This window comes from Melozone crissalis, unplaced genomic scaffold, assembly GCF_028551555.1.
Source record: "Melozone crissalis strain CALT ecotype California unplaced genomic scaffold, PUWL_Pcris_2 ptg000006l_1, whole genome shotgun sequence".
Taxonomy (NCBI): Eukaryota; Metazoa; Chordata; class Aves; order Passeriformes; family Passerellidae; genus Melozone; species Melozone crissalis.
Window position 1 is genome coordinate 52,004,135 of NW_026535784.1, and position 26,264 is coordinate 52,030,398.

The following is a 26,264-nucleotide window of genomic DNA, read 5'->3' on the forward strand; positions in this document are numbered from 1 at the left end:
ACAGAAACATGTGAACTGTGTGCTGGAATCCACTATGTATTCACTAGGCCAGATGCATCAAGGAAACTCAGAGGAAAACTAGAGAGGTCCACATCAAAAAATGGGTTTCAGCCGTCCAAACCACAGACTGCCACAGGACATGGAAACTTGGGTTACAAACATTCAGCTGCCCTAAAAACCTATAACTGGATAAACTGAACCTTCAGAGAAGGCAGACCTCATCTTAGCAAGGTGTGCTGCAGGGCTGACCAGAATACTGCTCTTCATCTGTGAAACCCTCAACAAAGACCTCAACAAGTTTTAAATATTTATATAGCACAAGAGAAGCCCTCAAGTTTTGGGCTCTGTGACAAAACCCCACAGTTCTTGTAGCTCCCCTCATCCCCAGACTAGTTGGTTTATCACTCTGATGACAAAGCAATTCATGTGCGTATCCGCCTCAAGAACAAATCCAAGTCATGTCACAAACCACCCAATAATTAATGTGAATTTTACACACTTCTCATACAAATGTTTCCAGGGCTGGTAGAAAGAACAGAGATACGATTTGCCTTCCTGTTCCTGTACATATGAAGTTTTACCACCTCCTCTGAGAAGTAATAGTGAAAACTGCAATTTACAGGGCAGAATATCTTGTTATCTGCCTATAATGACACCAAAGAAAAGAAAATATATACAGATCTTTCCTTAACATCTCAGTTTCTGCAGAAAATACCCACTTTGACTATTCAGTGCCCCAAACTCAGTGAGGTAAAGCACAGGGAAAGCTGACAGTAAGCAAAAGTAAAAAGAGCTGAAGTTTCACTTAGAAATAAGGGCACAGGTCTCTGAATGAATGCCTGTGGAAGAAACACTTTCTACATACAAGAGAGAAGAGGACTGGAAACAGTGAGGGAGAACATCCTGAATCAACACATTCAATGCAAGAATAACAAAGCATCTGTCTTTTTTTTAAAGGAAAGTTATCTTTTTCAACCTACAGTAAGTCTACGCTCCCAGGTGTACTGAGAAAGCTTTGCTGGTGTGTATCAATATATACAATATGGTCAAAGCAGTTTGTGTGTAAACACAGCTACATCAGTGAGTTATAATTTGTTCTAGTAAAATAAAACTCTTCCCACACAGTTATTGTGAGGCAGCAGCTGATGTTACAGCCACTCTCACAGTACTCTTTATCCCAGTTTATACAGCTATATTTGTATATAGCCCATATGTTGCTTAAGCATCCTTGCTATAAACAGTGCACCCCTTGCATGCCACTTACAAATTGCTTCAGACCAACTTCCCTCCTTTTCCAGTGTGCTGACTGACGTACAAAGCCATCAGTAAGACAAATATAAAAGAAAATTTATGTCTTCCTTGAAATTCTTGAAGAGCTTCAGCCTATATTCCCTGCCCTTCACAAAGCCCCAGCTCTCAGCAGCTTGCACCACACCACACCAGCTGTGCCAGCAAACCCTCAAGCACCAAGATTTCCTATGTGACCAGGGATTTACCAAACACCACCACCCACCTGCAAAAGCCTCTCCATTGTATGCTAATACCCTTGCCTTTATAAAACATGAAGGTAGAGCTTGGTCTCCTCCCTTTCTCTCTACCGTGAGCTGCCAGGACCCAAGGCCTCACTGAGGGGTGACAATTGGACTAACAGGAAGGAAGCAGCATTCCATTTAGGGATGCACAGGGGCTCCAGTAATCTGTCTTGTCTCTAGCCCAAAGATATCCATGGGCTTGGTTGCCCAAAAGAACGGCTCTGTTTATCTGAGTAGTGCTTTTCCAGTTCTTCTCATCCACTTCAGATCAGGACAGTGCTGTCCAGCTCCTACAAGTGAAAGCTCTCCAAGAGCTCTCCTAAATGAGTTATCTCCTTACCTGGCAAGTGTTTGAATTTTACCCAGCCTGACTAACAGGATATGATTTTACACTTCTGTAAGAGCAACAGCTTTTGGTCATCTCAGAATGAAGTGTAGGTGGTGTTTGCATCCACTATGGTACATTTTGATGGCCGTCCTGGGAGGCAGCTCATTTCAAATATTGACCAGAAAAATCTGCTTCATTATTGATGCATTGTGAAAACCATCTAAACTTAGATCTTAAACATAATGTCTAATAGGTGCAAGATTACCCAGTAAAAGATATATTAATACATCATGATACTTACAAAAAGCAAAAGCAGAAGTGGAGTTATAACAATGCCCTGGAAGAAACAAACAAAAACAATCTGTTAGTCAAGGAGGCAGAAAAACCTTTACTTTCTTAGCTTAGTACATGGAAATACACAAACATCATTTAACAGCATAGAAATTAAGTAACAAGCTCAACTTTGCTCTTCACTCAGCATATTTTTTAACATTCATGCAGCAATCATTTTATAAACTACTACACTCAGTACCAAGTACCTTTTTTTACCTTTTTGCATCTAAGTCCCTCTGTTCTAAAATATACAGATATATATTCTGATATACAGAATATAGATAATTTATTTTTAAAAAAACATATTAAAGCTCTCCCCTCAGTGTGCTGTATCTTAACTTCACTAAGCAGCTCCTCTTTAGGGAAAGACTTGATCAAGTCCCCTGGCACCCAGTCCCAGGTCCTCTTCTGAGCAGAAGCTGCCTCAACTGTGATGAATTAGGTGTCGTGACTGTGTAATGTAAGCAGATATTCCCCAAGGAAATGAGCTGAGATCTCAAAACTCATTTCACTTGATTAGACTTCATGTCTCACTGGTAGAAGGCAAGTCTTTCATCTAATTTAATCACACAGGACCACCTCAGCTTTCCACATCCCCCAGGCAGATGCAAGCAAAAAGATTTGTTGTCTTCACTGACAAGGAACAGGTTTAAAGCTGATGATTGGACAAAATAGAGGATTTTAAGTTTCATGAAAGCAAATCTTAGAATGAGTTGTTTGGGTTGGGAGTTAACATGACATGCATCACTTTCATAGCTGCAAACAGCAATTCCCCATCATCCTTCCATCTGACTTCAATATTTTATTATTGCTCAATAAAATGATTCCATCATTTAATGCATGCTAATTCATAGAGCTGGCTCAGAACTTCTCTAGGCCAGGACTATTCTTCATCCAGCTAGGTCACAAGAACAGCTGGCTTTTCAGCTATTCACAAACTTTATTTTTAAAAATAAATTGGACAAAGATCCAAAACATTTATCTGAGAGGGTGCTCATTCTATGTTTTATTTAGCTACAAGTGAAAAACAACTGAACAAAAAACCCAGCTGTCCCCTATTTTTCACTTAACCTTGAGTAACATGGCTTTACTTCAATCTCTTGGAAGAAAATATAAAGAAAAGCCTGAAACAATTAGTTTTGTATTTGCTTTCTGGGTCCACAAAAAATCACAGATTCAGAGAGACTATCAGCCACAGAGAGTTCCTATTGTGTTCCTAAAACAAAATGCAACAAATAAATGCCACAAATTATAGCAGACAGGAAGGATCAAGGAGGCAACAGTTAAGCTGTGCAACTTGAAGCCTCTGCAGAATTTAAAAACATATTTCAAAATAAATAATATATGCCATATCTGACTGCCCCACAGCCCAGATATCCATAATAATTTATCTTTTTGCAAATATCACAATTGAGATAGATCATAAAAGACTGAAAAGAGAAGTAGAAGCAGTAAGAATTGCTTCAGGGAGTCACTCACAATTTACAGGAGGTTTAGACCAAAATGCAGATAACAGATATGAAGAAATATAGGTGTTCAAGTACAGCAGCTGGAGAGGAAGAAACAAAAGTTGGGGAAGGGAGGAGGCATCAAGGGCTGAAGTGACACTTGCATACAGCAGAATCTGTGAGGAAGAAGTGACTGCAAGATCTGTGTAATGCCGGGACAACATCAGTGACCAAAGCCCAGCTTTTAAGGGTGGCTGCTATACTCACATACATATACATATCTATATATGTATATAGATATATACATATATATATATATATATACACACACCACATGAGCCAGACCTTGCCCTTCTTCTCCTTTCCCCATTGACAGCCACACTGCACACCTCAAACGCTACCAGACATTACCAAGTGCCTGAGTGTTCCCTCAGCCTGCCCTGATTTTGGGATGGCAGAACACCACTGCAGCAGGGTTCCACCTCCAGGCTTTTGCACAAGTGAGGAGCAGGAAGTGATCTGAAAGCATCCTGTACTCCTACTGAGCACTGAGTGCAGGGAGGAGAGCACAGTGCCAGCTTGAGAGCACAGCCAGCTCTCCTCTGAACCTGAACAAACTCATTGATTCAGCACCATTAGCTATTTCTTACGCACACCCTGCATCAGCATGGTTTTAGAAGTCACAAAAAAAAAAAAAAAAAAAAGGCAAAGGTTAAAAACCACACCAAACCAAACTAACCTTTCTCTCTATCTTGTTGATAAATCAAGATTGTGTCCTTTCTCCTTGGGATGGGAGCTGTGACTTGCTATTGAATTACTTGAGAAGCTTGCTGATATTAACACAGTGGGCAACAGCCACAGCTAATTCAAAGCATGTGCCACAAAAGGAAACTGCACTTCTGTGACAGTAACACTTCTTGTAATTCTGTAAGTGGGGAGCAAGAGAATCCTCCTACACATCATAAAGAGATTCCTGAATGAGCATGCTGCAAATCTAGCATTCAAAAGGTCAATTTTAGCAATTTGTTATTAAATTTTGCTATTTAACCTGGTGATCTTAATAATCAGAAGTGGGTTTCCTGTTGCCTCACCACAGAAAGGATTTACAAGGTTGAACTTTTCCATTTGCAACACACACACGATTCCCTGGGAAGCTAAACAATTACCTGACAGAACAGACAAGTTCATATTAAAAAATAGATGCTGTTGCTGAATCAGAGTAATTTGATGTTAATGTTTTATTTTGATAAGGAGTGCCAGTTTGAAAAACCACAGGCTTTACATTAAAACCAAAGGGGTTTTTTCTTCAGTCAGTAGTGCTGGGGTGGCTGATGGTTTACAGGGACAAGCAAAGCAGGATTTATTCAGGGAGGGAACCTCTGTTACCCACCCAACTGATGGAGCTGCTGAAGAACAGACTTTGGGGATGTAAAGCCCACCTACAGGTTAATCTGGATACACTGATGTGCTTTTATGAGCTGAAGCCCTTTTCTTCAGGTTTCTGCCCCAGATATGAAGAAGGGCTTACCCTACCATGGTGTGTGTCTAACAAAGGGGATTACCTTTCCCTGCACACAGCACCCTGCCTTGACACATTACCCCTTCATTAGGAACATGCTCCTCAATGTGCTCCTGAGCATTATGTGATGCATCCCAATTCATATCCACTAAAGAATAATAAATAGAGCACTTTGAATCTAAAGCCTACTGGCAGAAAATACAGGAGACAATTTACATTTTGAAGGTAAAGCCCAAAGTCTGATTCACTAAGAATAAAGAAAATGTGGAAGCAAACAGTTACTCCAGAGCCCGGTTCATGCTGCAGCAGAGGCCTCACAAAATGAGAATATTCTGACACTGACACTGTAGCTGCTTTCTAAGATTGCAGCTGGCTGAGAAGCACAAAGGAAGCTAAAAATCAAAATAAAGATGACCATTTCTAAATCCATTGGACAGTGAGACCATCAGAGAGGAAAATGGAACTAAATTTGACAACGCTTTTCCCTGCCTTGCTTTCCAGGCAAGTGCTGTCAAATACATAGTGTATGGAGATAAACAGATTGTAGATTAGCACTTCAGCAAAAGCTGAGCATCTGCCCTTGAGAATGCAAGGTCATTACACAGTTTTAGCATCTTCAAAGTTCGGGTGGAGTGTTAGGCTTCCCAACTGCTGTCCACAATGGAGTCAAAGTTGTAAAGTGACTGCTGTTTGCTATCTGCAGAAAAACTTTCAAGAAATCCATTTACACCTCTGATGTGAAAGACTGACTGAATATATTTCAATGATTTTAGTGGAAAGGGCAGGAAAAAAATCTCAGCCTGACATGAGACACTGATACAACATAGGAGTCTGAAGAGTCAGATACTTGGAAACGTCTCCCCACAGTAAAGATCATGAAATGGATTTTATTCAAGAGAGTTTAAATACAGGTTGTGTGTGCAAGCATGTACATAAACATACATGTAAACAGCAAGGATGTACTTGGAGATCCATTTAATTGTTATTTGCTTTGATTAGATAAAGTTGCTAAGAGGTTTTCTATAGGTTTCATCCAGTACAGCATTGCTGTAGAGCAGGCATTAAGAGGCGTTTATCCTCCAGAAGAATATATAAAATCAGTACATGGAATTGGCTGCCAAATCAGACAGGGAAGGGAAGACAACTAATGAATTTGAAACTATGGTGGCAAAGCATTAAGAATGAAATTATGCAAATAGGAAGAGGGAGGTGGGCACAGATCCAGAGGGACACATGGTAGAAGACAAGTAGGGATTGTTGTAATGAGGCATGAAATACATGTGAACTTTCCTTAGTTTCCTTTAGCCACAAATTTCCCATGCAATTTTTCATCATTCTTACAGGTCATCAGTATGACACACATGTGGCAACTGCTTTGAGAAAAGCCTTAACCAAAGTCATGTCTGATTTGCCTAAAGAACCAAGGCTGGAAAGGAAAAATGGAGTTTGTATCAAAGCTCTGAACTACTGTGTATTTTCTGAAATCTATTTCCTACTTGTGCTTAATGCTACAGAGGTTCCTGAATGCTCCATCAGAGCAGGACACAAAAGAAGCAGAAGTGTAAGCAGTGTTACATAAAAACTTACAGGGCAGCATTTCCATGCCACTGATGGGGTAAGGTGTGAGAGAAAAGCTTATGAATACTGGATAATTTCATCAGAAGACAAGCATAAATGAGAAATGAAGCTCAGTCTTCTTCTGTGTGCTGCAGTATTTCTCAAATTTAAGTATTTATTTCAAGAGTTGCTGATGCTTTTAGAAAAAACAAAATCAATCAAAATAAAGATGAGCTCAGTTGGACAGAATATGGAGTTAATAACATCAAAACCCTCCAGCCTGCACATACCACCTCACCACCCAACAAACAAATAAAAAAAGTTTCCAAACATAAAACCGCAGTTTTTATGGTTACAATGACAGTGAAACTTCATGTCAAAATATGTGTTATTTCTATTTCTTATGTCTTTTTTCCCCCTTGATTTTGTGTGTAGAAGTGTGTTTTCAAATGTTTTTCCTTTATTTTTAACGAGTTTGCAGACAACTTTATAATGTTTTACATTTTAAAAAGAGAACCCTGCCTCTAGAAAAGTGCTTCTAGGTCTGAATTAGGCATATTTGTGAGCAACAGGACAGCCAATACCAAAGTTCTGACAGAATACCGATATTGGACAAAAAAAAAATCACAAAAGAAAGAAAGTGGGCACTCCTAAGGATGGAAAAGCTGATTGTTCAGTGTTTTCACTAACACGATAGAAATTGCAAAGAGCACAGCAGCACTCAGAGCCAACTCTCAGTCTATTCAAATCAAGGAGCACAAGACTCCCACTACCCTCACCCCTCAGACTGGTGACAGCTCCACAGTTCCACTTCACAGCACCACCCCTGAGTAAATACACTGTTTATTACCTGTGATAACACATTATTCATCATCTCAAATAAATTGATTAAAAGTGTACTCTCGTGTCATACTGCTTTGCAGTAATCTGAACTTTAGATATCATATACAGAATGATTCTGTCTGCTAAAAAATGGCTTTCACACACCAAAATCCTCAGCAATTCTTCTCCCTTTTTCCACCTGTCCCCACATAGCTTTAAAACTGTGCAGAGCCTCTTGACAGACACCACAAAGCAAGAAAAAAAAACAAAACCCTATGCTAAATATACACACTTGGTTCCAAGGGCAAAACCCACTGAAAGTCAGGCTGGGACCAGGCAGGTTCTTGTGAAACCACAAGCAGGCACTGGATGCAGAAGTGGCATAACAGAAAAGGGCCTGCTAACAGCTGCAGAGGCAACTGTGAATTTCACATATCTCAGTTTTTAGGTACTAAGTCATTTGAGGATGAAGATTGTAAGTTTGGAACTGAAATTATTCCAAAAACATTTCAGTGCCTTAGTATCTGGATCCAGTAGCTGCAGGAACCTCCTTGAGAGACTATCTTTTTATGGGTTCTTTAAATAGCTTTTAATATTTGTGTAAGCATGGTTATACAAGCTATGCTGTTCATTTGACTTACATAAAGATGGCAGCAGAGATGATAGATTTCTGTTGATTGAGATGCTGGAATTGATTTTCACAATAAAACATGTTTGCCCCCTGTTTCTAACTTTGTCCCCATGTAAATGACACAAATATATGAATTCATCTCTTGTAATCTCAGAGATTAAATTACAGATTTCTCATATTCCTGTAATTTCAGTAATTTCCCCAAGATGCAACTTGTGTCCCTGTGTTGCTCCCTCATGGACATCACAGAAGCTCCTGGTGTCAGATAATTATTTGCCTTTTGCTTTCAATTCAATTATTTTCAAAATAATTTCAAGTGTAAAACTCCTACTATACATCCCTCTTCTGTCAGCTACTCTAATGACATTGTTGGTTCTGAGAAGGCTTATACAACTGCAATTATTCAAAATAAAATATGTAATTAAATTCTTTGTCTTCTTCTATATGAAATTACTATTTTGAAAGCTGGGGAGAACAAAGGCTTATGAACTGAAGCTTTTTGGGATGCTTAACACACCTATTCTCCCCATAATAAATAAGAGGAAAATCTGAAAAGATATTGAAAAGAATATGAAGTTCACACATTTGTGGTAAAATGATAAATATTGTACCCTATGAAGGTTACAAACTACAATCCAAAATTGAAAATACAATTCTATGTAACCCTAATTCATCTATAATTAGAAATAAACACCACAGCAATAGCTGTAACTCATCCAATTAGGCCAATATTAGATTTTAATAACAAAACTGTGAAATTAGAAGCACTATGTCAAAATGGCTTTTGATTTATCAGTGGGGGCAAAATAAATCAGATTTCATATCGACTCTGAGATTATGCAGAGGATTTTGTGAGTTGCTCCAGACATTGTACCACCTTTGTTCTGTTATATTAATCTAGTGCCCCGAATTGTGGGAATGGACATAAATTTAAAAAAAAAAATCATGAGATGATATTAAAAGCTTTACCAGCATCAGATAACAGTAGAAAACAACAGCATTTCCAGTATTTATTAATAATTACTATTTGCAGATGTTTCTCTTGCCTACATTTTTTACAAGTGTGAAAAAATGGAATCAAAAGGAATGTGAGCAGCCAGAGTTCAGTTCTTTCAACAAAACAGATCAGAGAAACAAGAAATGCCATGATCTGAACTACCAGCAGTAACACCACCACACTTGTCACAGATGAAGTGTAAAGAATAAAACCTAAAAGAAAGAGCATTTTTTCAGTGAGGCTGAGGGGGGAGTTTCTGGTATCAGATTGATACCAGAAGCCAAGAATAAAAAAAGAGTATTTTAGAAAGGTGAAACTAGAGATAAGCCCAGTTTGCCTGGCTTTCCCAGCAGAGGGCATCTCAAACACATTAGAAATGTGTTTCTTACACAGCCACAGAATAGTTCAGAACACAGCAGTAAGGATCCTGAAGTTTTAAACCAACCAGGAAAACTTCTTGGAGCTTTGCAGGTGATACAGGAGAAATATCTGGAATGATGCACAAAATACAGCACAAGTCTCATCAGAGGTGGAAATGCCCACTTCCATCAAATGGCCTGAAACCATCAGTGAGGGGGGAGCTGGCTGGCAAGGTGTGGAATAGTTTCTACAACAGGTGGGACCCCAGGTTTGCTGCTTCTGGCCATACTTTGCAAGTGCTGCAGCCTCCCTGCAGCAGCTCCACAGCTCTGTGTGTGACCAAGGAGATCCAGTGGGGCTTTTGCTCATGTTTCTGGAACAGGATCAAGCCATATCCCCCACACTTGTAACACCTCCTGCAATTTTTTCCTGCCTCTCTCTTGTGCAATGCATTTAACCCAGCTGTCTGGTTACTATTTTCAGTGAGTTCAAGGATTCTGTCGAGCCTGCTGGAGCTACATTTTCCTCTTCCCATTTCCTCTTCATTTGCTTTTGCTGACCATCACTCCTGGCCTCAAGACTTTATTCCTCTCTTTTACTTTCCAACTCAATGGAGCCTTTTAAAATTTCATTCTATGCCAATATTTTTCCTAATTCCAGCTGATTAAATCATTGTCTGTTCCTATTCAAATAAATTTCACAGGGGATGTCAGCAGAGAACAAGATCACTAAGGTTCTGTATGTCAGGATAGGGGTTTGTACACTGGCATTAAGTAAACCTTGGTTAGAGGAGACATTAAAGTAAGAAAGGAACTTTTCAATCATCCACACCCTTACTCTTGTCAGAGTGACCCCCTTGTCCTTGCAAAAATCACTTGGACACTGTAATCCTGTAATTTCTACAGCTGCAGGCAGGCTCCATACCCTATGAGCATGACCTCAGTGGGACTAAGGAGGAAAGGCACAGAGCTTGTAGGATTAGGGTGTCTGTAGCTGTAAGCACAGTCCTTCCTTGAAAAGGGGTTTAAGATATAATAAGGATATAATAAACCTAATTGCATGTGTTGGGCTGTACTTTAATTGCAAAGTATATTACGGCAGTGTTAAGAATGCACCACTATTTCTCCTTTGTTTTGTACAGTGAAAATAAAAATGCCGTAGCAGTAACAAACATGTTTCACAAGAAAAGGTAATTTTGGACCAAATTTTAAAGTCTGTTTTCTTGAAGAAGAAAGTTTAAAAAAATCTAAATTTCCCCTGTATTTGGATCTATGCCAAGTCACAGGCAAATCTTAATTTCAATTACTGAGAAGCCATTCCCAGCAAAGCATGCCAGCCGAAGCACCCCTGCTCCCACAAAGCCATGTGGCACTAGGACAGGATGGCACTAGATGGTGCTGTGGGACCTTCCAGGGAAAACAATCTCCTCATAAAACAGAAGTTATTGTATTGTTCAATTTGCCAGAGAGTTGATTCTGTAGTTTGAGACACATTGAGGAGTACCAAGTCCCAACAAAAGAAACCAGAGCCACAGAAATGGAAGGAAGACACTAAATAAACATTCTGCTTTGAGTGACACTGCTTTTTGGAGTAGCTAAGTGCCACTCTTCCACTGGAAGCTTCTTGCCTCTCCTTCCCAAAGGAAAAGAATGCAGTTTTTATGCTCTGCTCCAGCCTTGCTTTAAAGGGTTCTACATGTAAAACAGAAATGAAACAGTCCCAGGTCACAGCCCCAACAGGCAAGGTCCTCATAAGATTATAATTCCTTGAGACTGGAGCTCACCATCCTTTAACAGACACCATTTTATTCCAGTCAATGTTTAAAAAGTCATTTTGACATAATAAGCTTTGAATCAATGAAATTTTGAATTAACTAATCTGTGCATTTACTTTTCCTGGCATGATGATCAGTTGTGTAAAATAACCAGAAGCAGAAAGGAATGACTATAGAAACCTGAGAGAAAAGCTATGGCAAATTCCAGAGAAATGGGCAGTTTTAAGCTGTTATCAAAATTGATTCTACTTATTTCTTTCTATAGCTTTTCAGGTAATTGAAAACTATTCAAGTAGAACAGGTTCTGTATAAAGACACCACCACTAAAGCACATTTTGTTAACATAAACACTATGTTTAAATAAACTCTGATCTCCTTCATTCTTTTTCAAGCCAAGAACCTCAAACAGTGCAAGTATAAACACTCTAAAAACCCTCCTTGACACATGCAAGAAAATAAAACTTTATATAATGGGCAGGAATGTTGTTCCAATAAAAACCCATAAGGGTTAATTATGCATCAGTAGTAGTAAAACACTTCCTTAGCATTGCAAAGGTCTCTTGGTGTCCTGCTATTCAGAAATGCCACCTATAACTAATCACTAAAGTGCTGGCATAACTCTCCACTCCCTCAAAATATGGGTTTTATCTGCATTATCCATGAAATGAGATACTATCTCCCTCATCCCAAATCAAACCAACAGCATGGTTTGTCTGTAATTATTGCTATGAATTAGATAGGCTACATTGGCTTTATCAGAAAAAATGTCTCATCAGCCAACATGCTACCTGCACTCTGTAAGGTGAGAAATGCCCTCCAAATCCCCCAGGATCCTTCAAGATCATTCCCAAGTCTGCTGGAAAGTTAAGCTATTATCAATTAGTTTGAGAGCAAGCTCACTCATACATTGCTTTTTTAATCTTTAGTCTAAGTGCCCTGAATTATTTTAATAAAATGTATGACAAAGCTCCTTTAATCTGTTCCCACTGTTATTCTCAGGTAGGATTTCCACTCAGCACTGAGTATTTCCAAGGCCAAACCCAACCCAAGTGCACAGAAGCCCATGCACAGATACAAACCCCCAAACCCAGCCCCCAGTATGGTAATCTATATTGCTTGTGTTCTGTGCTGCTGCCTGGCCCCAAGTCATCAATAATGAATAGAAATGTACAGCTACAGCAGTAGCCTGTGTCATGTGCTTGTCAGGGATTTTTGAAAAGGAACAAAAACACAGGCCTGCCATTTGATTGTGTCTTCTTCTGCAATGCAGGAAGGGCAAAGCAAAGTGGTATTTAAAAAGGGGTAATGTGATTAACCCTTTTTGTATGAAATGAACAGTTTTCCTCAGCCATATAGATTAGAGAATCACTTGCTTGCAATGCAACCAGTATTCTCCTAGGCCTGAAAATTCAACAATAATGTTGATTCTGAGCCCAGGGAGGAGAGGTTTTTCTATTTTAAGATAATGAATACATATTCAAGAGGAGTCAAATACCACAGCTTACATAGAGGGAGAAAGGATTTCTTTTTTTTAGGAATCCAGCAAGTTCAGTATCAAATAAATTTTGTTCTTGAACAAGAAACTTAATGCACACAAACATATACATACAGTCAGTGAAGGCAATGACATTATTAAAAAATAGGCAGATCCTCATGAATGGGCTAGAAAACATGAAAAAAAAAAGGTGCTAGTAGTTTTTATTATTTATTTTCAAATGTTCCCAAATACATTTCTACAGACATGACTGTGGTCTTACAGGAGTGATTATCTCACATTTTACAAACAGAACACACCAGCTGGTACACTACCAATCCACCCCCTGGGGAGGGTGGGTGCCAGACTACAAAATGTCTACAGGACACACACAAACTAAACTGACTGAACATCCAGCAGTAAACCCAAATCTTTCTTGCTTTCTACATCTGCATAAATTCCAGAAAAAGTCCTGCATTAATATATTTAATTAATAGAAACATTAACTTCTGTAGTAGATGAGTACATATACTCCACTTTGGAAGACTCAACTGAAGATGCACCCTTGTCTTCAAATAACCTGGAACTAGACAAATTGAGATAATATATACAAGAAATGAAACTATATAAACATGAACTTCCAAGCTGGCATCAAATGCAAGATGTCTCAATTCAGATTATATTGCCAGGCCTTCTTTTCTAGAAGCCAGAAACAAGAATAAGCACATGGTTTAAACACAACTGAGGAAAATCTTCAGAAAGCAGCAATCAATAATACAATTTAAGCAGGCTGCTCTGGGTTCTGACCCAATGTTATCTTGTGATAACTGTTTTTATGGCTAGAGTGGGATGTTATAGTATTCAGCTGAGCTCAAGTGTGCATAAATCGCTGAACGTTCATTCATGGGTTGAATATGTTATTAATGAGTGTGAGTAAGGAAAAAGGACCATAAACCACCTTTCTGTGGCAGATAATAAAAGAACTGCCTCAAAATCATAAGTACACACTCCAGCACTCTAAGGTTAAAAAACCCCAAACCACAGATATGTGATTCTGTTTAAACTAACTGATTAAATTGAGATAATTTACTTACAAAAGAAACTTTATCCTATTTAAAGAATTCTAAAATTATTCCATAGCAGAAAAAGTTGCTTCTCAATTCTAATTCCAAATGCCCTGCAGCATGACTACACTAAATATATTTCATTTTGCAAATTCTATACAGTCAGTTAAAAGTTTTTCTCCTAGTGACATCCTTTTGTGGTTTTGTGAGTGCTCAGATCCCCTCCTCCAGCCTACTGCCCAAGCACAGGTTTGGCAGCACAAAACTTCTGCCTTGTTTTGAATATCCCCATGGAACACACAATCCACATAGCACACATTTTAATGTGCTGAATATGCACATCTGCAACAAGAAAATGCAGGGGGATGTCTCGTATGTGTAGAATGGGCCAAAACCTCATTCTTGTTATCAGTGCCATATGACCCTTGGAGCATCTTGTGATTTATTTTTTTTAATCCATCTGCTTCAAACATGTTCATTTTTTGGTGTGTTTTTCACCAGATACAGATCTCACATTCAAGAAGAGACCAGTGCCTTGTTTCAGTATCACACTATTGCTCAAGTGACAGTAGAAAGGTAAAAATGTCAGACAGAAGCATCCTAAAGAACTGCTTAAAAAAAACCACAACAACAACCACAAAACACCCAAACAAGGAAACAAACAGGGAAAAAAAAGAAAAAACAAAGTGGGGGGAGGAGGGCAGCAAACAAAACTTGGCTTTGTACTTCCATTTCCTGTATGGGTTGTGCCACTCCAACGTGCCATCAGGAGGAGGCTGCTTTTCCCCTCTCTGATATGAATACCGGTTTTGCATTTAAATCATTTGCTCTGAAATGTGGGTCTTTGATTCAGTAACATTACAGAATATTTCCAGAGGGGCAAAATTGTTTCTGAAAACAAAACAGTCCTAGTCTAGCAGAGACTGTCTAGGCAAGGGAAGGGAGCTGGTGTGTGAGACTGGAACCAAAGGAACAGAAAATATTTCCCTCACAACAAAGGATTTTTTTTTAATTTCAGCTCTTAACAGCTCAAATGGCAAGACAATGTTAACTTGGAAGGTGTTTCTATTTTACAGGAGGTAAAACAAGAGAACAACTAAAAGATGTTATCCAAGATTTCTACCTTCCCCTTCTCAGAGCAAGAGTCTTCAGCCTACTTTGTCCTCAGGGAACCACAGCCCCAGAGGCGGCTCCTTTGGGACTCCTTCTCAAGCTTTGCCCCAGCTCCTCCCAAAGAACCCCTGCCAAGGCTGGAAGTTCACAGTGTGGGATTAAATAATTTGTGTACTTACATTTACAAAACTTCAGTCCTGTGGATGCAGAATAATTCTCATTCTACAAGAAGAATATATTCCTTTAAAAAGTGGAATCCCTTGTAATTACTCAGTTAAATAACATGCCACACACATTCACAGAGCGTGGTTAGCTGAAGGGACAAAACATATCCCTAAGGCCTTTGAGTTTTACTGAGGGTTTCTAGGATTTTTTAACCAACAAGAGATTTGTTTGAGCCTATTTTGTGTTGTCTAAAACTGTCCATGAACTATTTCCCCTGGGGGGTGGCAGACTGGACTTCACAGAAGTTGTGCAACACTAAACTGGATCACTTGCTACCCATCCCTACCCTGAACATGGGAATTGCAGGGAGAGCAGCAAGATTTAGCTCAGATTCTCTGGTTGCCTCATTGATGTAACATAAATCAGTGATATGCAACCTAATAACACATTGCACATCACTGCCCTCTACCACTGTGAAAATCACAAAACCAGCTCATCCCTCAGCTCAATATTACCTGATAACAATTAATAGTAACCCATTACAGGGCAGTTTCAATATCCACAACATGAAGGAGTTAAACAGCCTCAGCTTGGTGTTGAATATTGGCTCTGATTGAAAATGAGAAACACACCTCCTGTCTGCCTAGGTGTGAAATGTATGTTTCTTCAGAGAACAGATCCATAGCCACCAGTTCATTCACTACCAGTTTATTGTCAGCTCTTCTCATTTTAAGTGTAATTTCCATGTGAAAAAGCCACAATTTCATGGGGGTTTTTTGTACTGAAATCTTACTGTATACTTTCACACAAGTGACAAAGCCAAAAATAACTGGGTTTGTTATTTTCAATTACACACAACTATTTCATTTCTTTTCCAAAGCAGTTTCAGGCAACGCAAATGCACATAACACAGGTTGGCACAACACACCAATGGGCAAATCAAGGCCCTATTACTAAAAAGCCACAATGCCATCATCCCACTCTTTTCTGGATCAGACAAAAAGGATATCAGGCTACCTCATACACAGAGCAAAAATAACCATCCTCTAAGGCTAAGAGTAGCAATAACTAGGGATGGTTGCTCCCAAGCTGCAATCTATCTAAAGGCATACTATTTTTTTTTTTTTTAAGCCATGCTGTTTTACTGAGAAGGTACATAAAGTAAAGAGTTGAAAGATTCCTTGCCAGATGCCTACTAAAGCTTTACATGCACACACACAAAAGATAAAACTGCTGACTTATTTTTTATATAACTTATGTAAGAGGGGTTTTCAAATGTAAATATTATACTTAAATTAGCATTTCTGGTTTGCCAACAATCAAAAGCCGCTAACATCACAAATCATGACAACGAGGTGGCCTAGCAACCTAGACAGACAGACACAGGAAGTTCAGTCAGTCAGTAATAAAAAGCTTTGGCTGTCTGGCTTCAGGGAGAAGAAAATTGCTTGGATGATCACTTCAATACTCTACTAGGTGATGCACTATTTTATTCTTTCTGATAGCTGCAGTTTAAAAGAACTCAAAACAGGAAAATGTACATGTAAAGGCTGAGCAAAGATGTGGACTGAAGCTTTATTTTGTTTCAGATTCACACTTTTGATAGAGCCTAGGGAGCCAGAGAGAGAAGAAAGGAAACTGTCCCCAGTGCCTGACAGTAACAAAAGTGAGAACAGCTGCTGAGCTACCTGCAGGGTGGCTCCAGGAGCAAGGGGCTCTGCTGGGGGGGCAACAACCCCTGCAGCATCAGCAGAGTCACTGCAGCGCACCTGCCTGCAAAACAAAGCACACTTACCAAATCACAGCCATAATTCCATTGCTTTTCACGATTCACTGAAAATACACTGCCATGCTACTCACCGGCAAATCCACATCTAAATTTACCCTATGGTAAATTTACAGTGCTGCTCATGAGGGACCCAAGCCTGACCATGCTGCTGAGCAGCTGCAGCTCCTCCCAGAGAGAGGAGGCATTCTGCCCCTAGCAGGAAAGTTTGTTTTTTAAAAGAGGTGTTGTCAGAGCTGAGGATTTTTTTCTCCACCCTTCCTCACTCTAATAACATCTAGGCAGTAACAGTGCTAAATTCTAGGCTAATAAGAAGCTTTAAATTCTTCTGTCAACATGACTGACTTTTCCTTTCCCAAGCCTTCTTGAGGCTCATTCTTTTCTGTTCCTTTCTGTCTCTCCTCAAAATCTTTTCCAAAAAGAAAAACCCTTCAAGGAGCTGACTTCCAAGTACTTAACCTTTAAGCCTATACCCAGCAGGACACAGAGGCTCTCTGCATTTTTGTCCTATATATGTTTTTTCAATAACTCTTACTTAATCATGAGACCAAGAAACACCTTCTGACTCCATTACTAGTATCAACATTGAAAAACCTCCCAACATTAGCTTGTCTTCAATCCCTCACAACTACTGGCAACTCACTCAGACAACTGGCAAATAAATCTGCTTTGGTCATTTATCCAGCAAGCAGTGATTATCAAGATGAACATTCCAGATTTGACAAGTAATTGCAGTATTAAATACCATAAAAGTACATTTCTTAGAAGTTGATGGCCCATCCACAGAATTCTTATAATTAGCAGCAATAACAATTCTGGGTAAGTGACTATTCTCTTCTAAGGGTAATAGCACCTGCTTACATAAAGGGGTATTTTTGGAACATTCTCAAGGTCCTCTTTCTTCTGCCCTGCTGTCAGAACTCTAATCAGGTATGCACAGCACCTACAGTGGTCCTGCATGCTCCAGGTAATTAGCCTTTCCACTAATCAGAGAGCATCTCTCATTGCTGCAAACACACAGGACACTGATTGTTCCTTAACCCTGAGCTTTCCTTCGCTCATTTCTCAAAGAACTGACTCAACACCAGGAAGCTTGAACTACTCTTTCAATGCACACAACTTAGAGCTTTCCAAATAAAATCATTTCTGAGTATTTTGCTGGGAGCTGAATTTAAAGACATGAATTATCGATGGTCCAGCTAAAATGTATCCCTGATCTTTCCCTTTTCTCCTAATAGTTAAGAAAGTAAAAGCTCACAATATGTCTCTCTGTGACCATCTTCACATGCCTTTCTGCTTGAAAAATTGATCACCTTAGATAAAAACTAATTTACACCTGTGATTTATTAAGACAAGAAACTCGTGTTTAGAGGGGAAAAAGGCTGCAGTAAGTGTCTATGCTCTGACAAATGGCAAAAAATACAGCTGATTTAACAAATGAGTGATCAATCAATGATGCACTGAGGCACATGACAAAGGGAAGTCAAAATCCATTACATTCAAGAACCTCCTTTAAATTCCACTTCAGTGCACTGACCCTGTTGCTCAATGCTAAAGACTTTACAAGGTTTTCGGAAACATTTAGAGAAGCTTTTGTTTTGGCATTCACTCAGCTGCACCTCACAATTAACACTGCCAGACTCCTCTCTAATCAATTATTCATTAAGATTACTAGCATATCTTTGGAGTGCCTTAACTCCACATCAGAAGTGTGTGAGGGATGATACATCCGTGTGTACTTTGCAGAATGAAAGGCAGACTCCAAGCAGGTTTGAACGTTAAATGGGAACAAGGCTAAAAGGAGCGAAATCAACACTTTTAGTCAAAGTTGAGCTCCAGGCGAGCTGCAGGCAGTGCACAGCGTGAGAGAATTTGGCTCCAGAAAGTGCCCATGTGTTGACAGCTGAATAAGAGTTTGAAGGCTTAATGGTAAGAAATGTTCCGTCAGTGGTAATGTTACACTTTACTCACTCAGTTAACTACTCATCTTCCCCAGCCCTGACAGCTGATGGCACAAACCCCACTCAATTCAACTTTTACCACTTGCTACACAAACACGTTTATTGTGGTTCTCACGGCTAGTATTTTTACCAGTCAAACAAAAAATAAAAGCAGGAAATAATTTTCAGGATATAACTGTCAAATACAATTGTCCTGAGAAATTAGGAATACAGAAAATCTGAAAAGCTGCTCAAACTACAGAAAAAACCCTAATAATTTGAGCCTATTTCTACAACTATAATAACACATGTAAAATAAGCAATTACCAATTTATGTTGTGGTAGAAGCTGCTCTATTAAACACATGTGTTGGTGAGGAAGATATTTGACCCCTTAACATAATTTAAGCACATAGGTTAGGAAGGTTCTGCATTTAAAGCCCATGAGAGCTCTGTCTTGGGCTCTGAAGTCAGAAGGTGTAAATGGTTCTCCCCACAGCACACAGAAAAACCCTATTATCACAGAACCTTTTAGGTTAGAAAAGACCTTCAAGATCCCATTGTCAAGTTGAAGTTAGGAAGTTTTCAGTCCTTGTTTGCATCCACCTGTTCTGCCTGGCTCAGAATGAACAGCCAGACAGTAGGCAAGATGAACCTAGAATTTTTGCATTTTCTAAACATCACAGCATGAGTAAAGTCTAAAAACCAACCAAACAAAAAACCATCAAAAGAAAAAAAACAACATTACCAAAGACAAGCAAATGGTAGAGCCATACTGTCCCAGTGCCTGCGGTGCTACCAGAGCAGAATTGAGTTTTCTGAATCTAAAGTGGTATTTAATAAAATCTCATAATCTATGTGTGAACAAGTCTGTAGCTGCTACATAACATGTCAGTAAAATACCAGAGGTGCCCAATATTCCTCTATTCTGCATGCCTACAGCTGCTGTCATCCTGACGGAGAACAGCAGCTCTGTTTACTTTCCACACATAGTGATAAACACGTCACTTACCAAAATCTGGTAAATTTTAGATTTAGTAAATTTTTGGTAAATAAAAAGCAGCTCATTTACCAATGACTGGATATCACATTCCAGAACCTGATGTTACATTACAGAAACAATAAAAAAACGCAACTCATCAGCAGCTGGAAGCAAGAGTCAGGCAATGCCTTTGAGCATCTGCAACAGATCCAAGCACTTCAAAATGAAGTGAAATTATGTTCATCATGACTACACCTTGCTCCTTAGGTTATCAAGTGGCTTAAATGCATAACTCCCACCAACTGAATTTATTGAAGCTACCCAATTCACTAAAGACAGACAGAGGTGCCTAGAAACATTTAAAACAAACAAACAAAAATAGAATAAGGAGCTTAGAAGCTAAACTCTCCTTGAAACCAAATTAGGTGCTTTGAAAAGTACCTATCATAACTTTACAAAGCATACAAAAGCTAATTGTGTGCTTCAACAGACAACTGTATTCCTGAAATAATATTCATTATCCCACTTACTGTAAATATGTGCAAAAAACCTCAACATATTGAAATCTTGACAGCAAAAGAACTTAGTGTCATCAGGCCAGCATTACTGTACCCAAGATAATTAAATTGTCCTTGGAAGAGGTCTAGCAAAAAGTATGAATTCACTGTACAAAATACCTGCTTTTAACATGTCTTTTGTTCCTGTTACAATTCCAGTGGTTTCATAGAACTTGGTTCCTCAGAAATAATTGTTTCAAGCAGAAATAAAATATTATGATATCTCCCAGCAATTAGTCTGATATTTCAACTGAAGTAGTCTAAATCCTTACACAATTTCCTTTACTATCCTGATTTCTTCTTTTTGTTCAGAAGTAGCATTTGCATATGTTATCTCTGCTTTTCAAAGAGAAAAATAATCATTTAGATTCATATGGAAATTCCATGTTCCTTCATGGATTGTCACAGCAATGCATGACAGACTGTACAGTATTATCACTGAAAATAAAGTATCTTAAAGGAAAAATAAAAGAGAACAAGACAGAGAAAAAAAAACCTAATAAAAGCATTACCAATTCTCTGTTTAGCATCAGAGGCCTGAACACAAACTACACCTCTGCAATGCATATCTCCCAGCTGAAGCCCTTTTGGACAGTTGGGTGTCACAAATTTCTGCTCTAACACACAGGTCTGTGTTCAATGACCAGTTTTGCAAATGCCCATTGTGGGGCTCCCCATCATTTGTAAAACAGATCAGAGGGTCCCACTGAGCACCCCCACCCTGTTTATCACCCTGTCCTCAGGGTGTTTATGAACAATGTTTAAAAGGCAGCAATATGCACAGCTGATCAGACCAGCAGCTGATCAGTATTTAATCACCAAATCCAATAAGGAAACAAATGAGGCAGAGCACAGGGGTGGAAAACAAAGGTAGGTGGAAAATGTTGAATGAGCCACCAATTTATGGAAGATAAAAGCACTCTCAGAAACCATTTACAAAACAATTTTCTTTTTACACATTTAATAAACATTCTGTCAGAGTAAACAAAATCTCAGAAGCTGGAAGTTTAAAAAAAAAAAAAAATCAATTAAAATGAAGTCACAGGGAATGGTGGGGAATTGTTCCTGGCAGTTATTTGATATAGTATGGTTAATATTTCTAGTCAGGCAAATTAACAGTTTGGCTGCTGTAGACTTGCACTCACACAATACCTAACCTCTGAGGGTTTGTTCTAAAAATTACAGAAATATATGCATAAATACTGTTATATAGCTACATTTGAGACGTACAATAACAGTTATTTACTACACAGGCTCTAATACAAAGGAATTCCACACTGCTAAAACCAGCTGAAAAGAACGACTGCATCTTAAAAGTAAAAAAATACACCATTCATTCTACAGGGTCCCATTTCACTTGTAAAAAATATGTTGAAAGCTGTTAAATAAAAATCTGTTTCTCTAGCCAGCTGTATCAATAGATGAGCTTTTCTTTAATACCATTTTGCTGTATAATTTGTACTGTGCCACACCATATTGATTGGAGAAAATTCCAGCGAGGCAGTGTCAGTTTCTGTTTCTACAGGGAAACCACTGAGCTGAACAGCGAGGCTCCTAAGGTCAAATCAGGATGCAACTTGTGTGTTGCTACTTTAAAATTACATGGGGCTAATCAGCAAAACAATGGGAGGTTTGAAGACAAGAGAAATATCACATTTTCTCTTCACTATCCTGTTAATGTAACTTGAACCACCCTGTAAATTAAGGTTTTTACTTTTCATACCTTTTCATGAATGAAGGAATTTATATTTGCAATCAGAACCTGCGTTTTCCTCATACACTTCAAATCATTTGCTATCTCTACTGTGCTGTCAAGTGTGGTCACAGAAAGAAATCCATTTATCTTTCAGCTTATCTTGAGATTGTGCTCAGGAGAAGCTGCTGTTCTTGGCTTCTGGAGCTCATGTTTGCATTAGAGATTTACCCACCTGCACGCAGGTGCAGGGAGGGAGAGAGAAAGCAGCTTGTCTTTATCACAGTGCTCTCTGCAAACACATTTCATTTCACATGGGTGCTGAAAGTACAGATAGGCAACCTGATGCAACCTTGCCTTGTTCAGAGGAATGGAAAGGGGAAGAACCAGGAGGGTTTCACATGAAAGCTCACATTCATTTATGTCTGAGCTGTACAAAGTGCATAACTAACTCTCAGCTGTGACAGAATATCTGCATACAGACACCAGAAGTGGACCACAGAGTACCTCTGGTCTGGGTGTTTGGACACCTGTGAGTCAGCAAGTAAAGGGAATTTCAGTCCTGCCCACTCTTCAGAAAAGAAGATTCCCCCTGTCCTGAACCTTGGGTCCCTGGAGCCACAGCTCTGATGCTTGGATCACCCTTCATCCCAGCTCTCTACCTGACATCCATGGGAATTCTGGATCAAATCCCTGTGCTGGTGTCATGCTTTGGGCTTTGCCCATCTTTCCTGAGCCTGGCACTCCCTGTCAGTGACATTCTTCCCTTATCCTGCAAAGATCTCAGAATTACACACAAGTTGGTAATAGAGAACTCAGAGCCAGCCAATGAAAACCTTCCACACCTTCAGGCTTTTCATGTCTAACGTAAAGTTATGAAAATTGAGCTGACAATACAATGAAACAAAGGAAATATATCAATAAAACAGTTGTATTTGAACTACAGAATGTGCAGACTAAACAAACTTTATGTTGGCCTGAGGCATTTCAGATATGTCACCCTTCCTGCCCTCCCTCACAGATCATACAAGATACTTATGAGTTCTGTTAGTAAGCGCATGCTCAAAATAGTGAGCAGAGAAAGGATCAGCAACAGTTTTTATAAGCACTGTGTTTAATTATATCTTACTTGTTTTAGTGACTACTGGATTTAAAAAAACCCAACAAAACAAAGCTTTTATCTCATCTTGTTCAGTGCCTCCAAAAAACTAAATGAGCACAAAACTGAAAAGTATCTCCCAGCCCAACGACAGCATGCAGAATGTCAGAAGTAATACAATTAAGAGACACCTATTAAAATAACACTGGCTCTCAACTAGCTAACTGTGATTTAATACAGCAAAATTTAGCAGAAAGCAATGCACACTTGCAACCTTTCATACCACATTAACAGGTGGCAGTGCATTTTTCTTTGATGTTTGTTGTGAAGTCAGATGCAAAGAGCCTGTTCAGTTATTCTGTTACATTTGTATTCCCCTCTGCTATCAATAGCTACATTAAAAACCCCAAACCAACCCCCCACATATTTTGATCCTTATGAGATAAGCCTGTCAGTGCACACAAGCAACATGTCACCTTTTTTAAAGCTAAAATTGAAATTACATGCTTTTGACTGCTGACAGATACAGTTTTGTACAGAAGTTTTGTTTGCAGAATCAAGATACACGGCTGAAAATATCAGAAGGGATATAGTTAAAGAAACAAATGGACAAAGCAGAGTTATAATGGAATGTTATAAGGAACAATTGGACAAAGAACAGGTTACATACAGAAGGCTTTGCTCAACCTGCTCCTGTCTGTTCCTTACCCAAAAGCCAAACTTTAGACAGGTCTCCTGAAGTCAGTGATCTCAGTGAGTGACAGTCCTAACCAAGCAGCAAATCAATGCAAGTTTTTCTGATCCTCGTCTCTATCAAACTTCTACAGCTGTGCCTTTATCCTGCATTTATATATTGTTTATTTCCAAAGATGTGCACTCAGTTACCTGTTTTCCACTTATGTGTGAGACACAGAGGTACCAACTCCCTACTATTTCAATGCAATGCCTCAAGTAGCAGCAGGTAAGCACAGCTAACATATGGGAGAAATGGCAGAATCTCCTGGGAAAATCTAATGGAAGAACCCTCATTCCAGACATCTCTTTCCTTAAAATTATTATTTTCCAACTGGATGCATGCATAAAGGTTGAAGAGAAAACAGGACAAGCTTACAGAAGATAAACCTGTTGAAATTCATTACGTATACAAAAATGATAAGTAATTTAGGAAATACAGAGCTGGAGAATGTGAGAACTTCAGGGAAAGGTGACATATAAGAATAACCTGAACTGTAAATACAGTGCTCTATAACTATCTGCTCCAGGTCACTGATAGAGAAGGAATATCCAATCAGTTCCAGGATAGCAGATTTTGTTTGCTGCAATACAGCTGCAGCCATCCATGAATAAAGTTATTTTCATTGAAGGAATATACTTTGTTTGCCCCCAGACTCATAATAAAACTGAGCAGCCACAGAATCTCCCCCTGTTGTTTTATTACCTACAGACTAGGAGAATTTCAGAAATTAAGAAGACAGATTAATTACACTGTACAATTTAATTAAGTCTTTGAAGAATAATGGATCCAGCAGAAAGCTCTGTAATAGCATGAGAGGACTGTGAAGGAACAGCGAGTTCTAAAAACAGGCTAAAAGGCCAAAATGGCACAGAATCTCCCTTTCCACTGAAGTTCTCAGAATGTAGAAATAAACACCTCCACAGCAGGAGCCTCAGTGACCACATCTGCAGCTGCCCCCTCCAGGACTGCTGGGCCAGTGTGGATTATCTCAGATGCCATCTCTGTAACAATTAGGGCCTCTTGCCCTGCCAAGAACCACAGTGGGCACAGAGCGAACATTCCCAGGCTCCAGAATGAACAAAGCCTGGCCCTTCCCTGTGTCTCATTGAATCAGGATGTGCTGCTGGTGGCTGAGGGATGTAAGATGTCCAAGGGCTGGGAGAACAGCCCCAAACTCTTCCCAAATGATGCACCCTGGTATTACAGGCCTGCTAGCAAAATGTATCAGACTCTCCTGTACATGGAAGTTATTCTTTTGGACAAAGAGGACAGTAAAAAATAAATTGTAGAACAAAATCTCTTACCCAGTGGAATAATAAAGGTGTTCAATGGGGAAAGGTTTTCAGGCACTGCAAAATTCTGTGGAATTTCAAATGGCCAGGACACAGGCAAAATAAACACAAATGCATTCACTCTTATAAAGTGTGGAAAACTTGGAAATAGAAAATTCACAACTATAAACATAAAATCTTGTTCCAAGTAGCTTGAAAAGCAAACTATCCAGTTAATGGGTATATGCAAGACCAAAACCCCAAACTGACAGAGTTTTTGAAAATGGCATTGTGAATGAAACACGACAAAAATTCCATTTTGTAGTGGTATGGACATCAGCAGTCAACAAGACATAAAAACTTGGTCATCTGTGTGTTGAAATTATTTATCCCTATCCTGCAATGTGTTTAGTGTCAAAATTAAGGACAATAATAATTGGGGCTGGTTTGTTGTTTTTTTTTTTTTAATCCAACAATCCCAAGTACATGAGTTATGGTATCAATTAGTTCCCCATTAAGGCATCTGGATGAGGTGAAATTCTGTAGATGGATGTATTTATCTTACTGGTATCAACACACTCCTATTCAAAACCAGGATTTCACTTATCATATACCTGCAATCCTTTGAAAGGAAAACTGTGAAGAGCTCTCTAGTAGCCATCTGTCCTTCTTAAGCCAATACAATGTAGACAATTATAGCAGTATTCCTTTCAACCTCTTGAAGAAAGTACATTAAGAAGGTTTGATCAAATCCTCTTTATGCAATATATGTCACATTCAGTGCATACAAATTGATGACCCTGCCCTTTGCCCTGGCAAACTCTCTTTGTCTTTCCTCTCTGAATTGGCATATGTGAACACAGTATTTTCTTAAATGTTGCCATTATTGCATATGGCGAGAACACAGGCAGCTAAATGTTAATCAAACAAGTGAATGAGGTTTCTTAAATGCTCTCCTCATACACAATTTTAACATTCTCCCACCCACCTCAAATCTTCTGTATAATGAAATGCCAGACAGGAATATTATGCAAGTGTGTTTAAAAAAATGGCATAAGCTCAAATTATTTAACAGTACAGTGAA

General features: G+C 39.0%; 1 protein-coding gene across 1 annotated transcript in view; it reads right to left on the reverse strand.

Annotated features, from left to right (window-relative positions):
* Positions 1 to 26,264, reverse strand: part of SLC10A7 (solute carrier family 10 member 7) — a 137,569-nt gene that overhangs the window by 43,832 nt on the left and 67,473 nt on the right. The window contains exon 6 of the mRNA XM_054293405.1: positions 2,162 to 2,197. Coding sequence (XP_054149380.1) covers positions 2,162 to 2,197 — 36 coding nt within the window. The remainder of the gene's footprint in view (positions 1 to 2,161; positions 2,198 to 26,264) is intronic.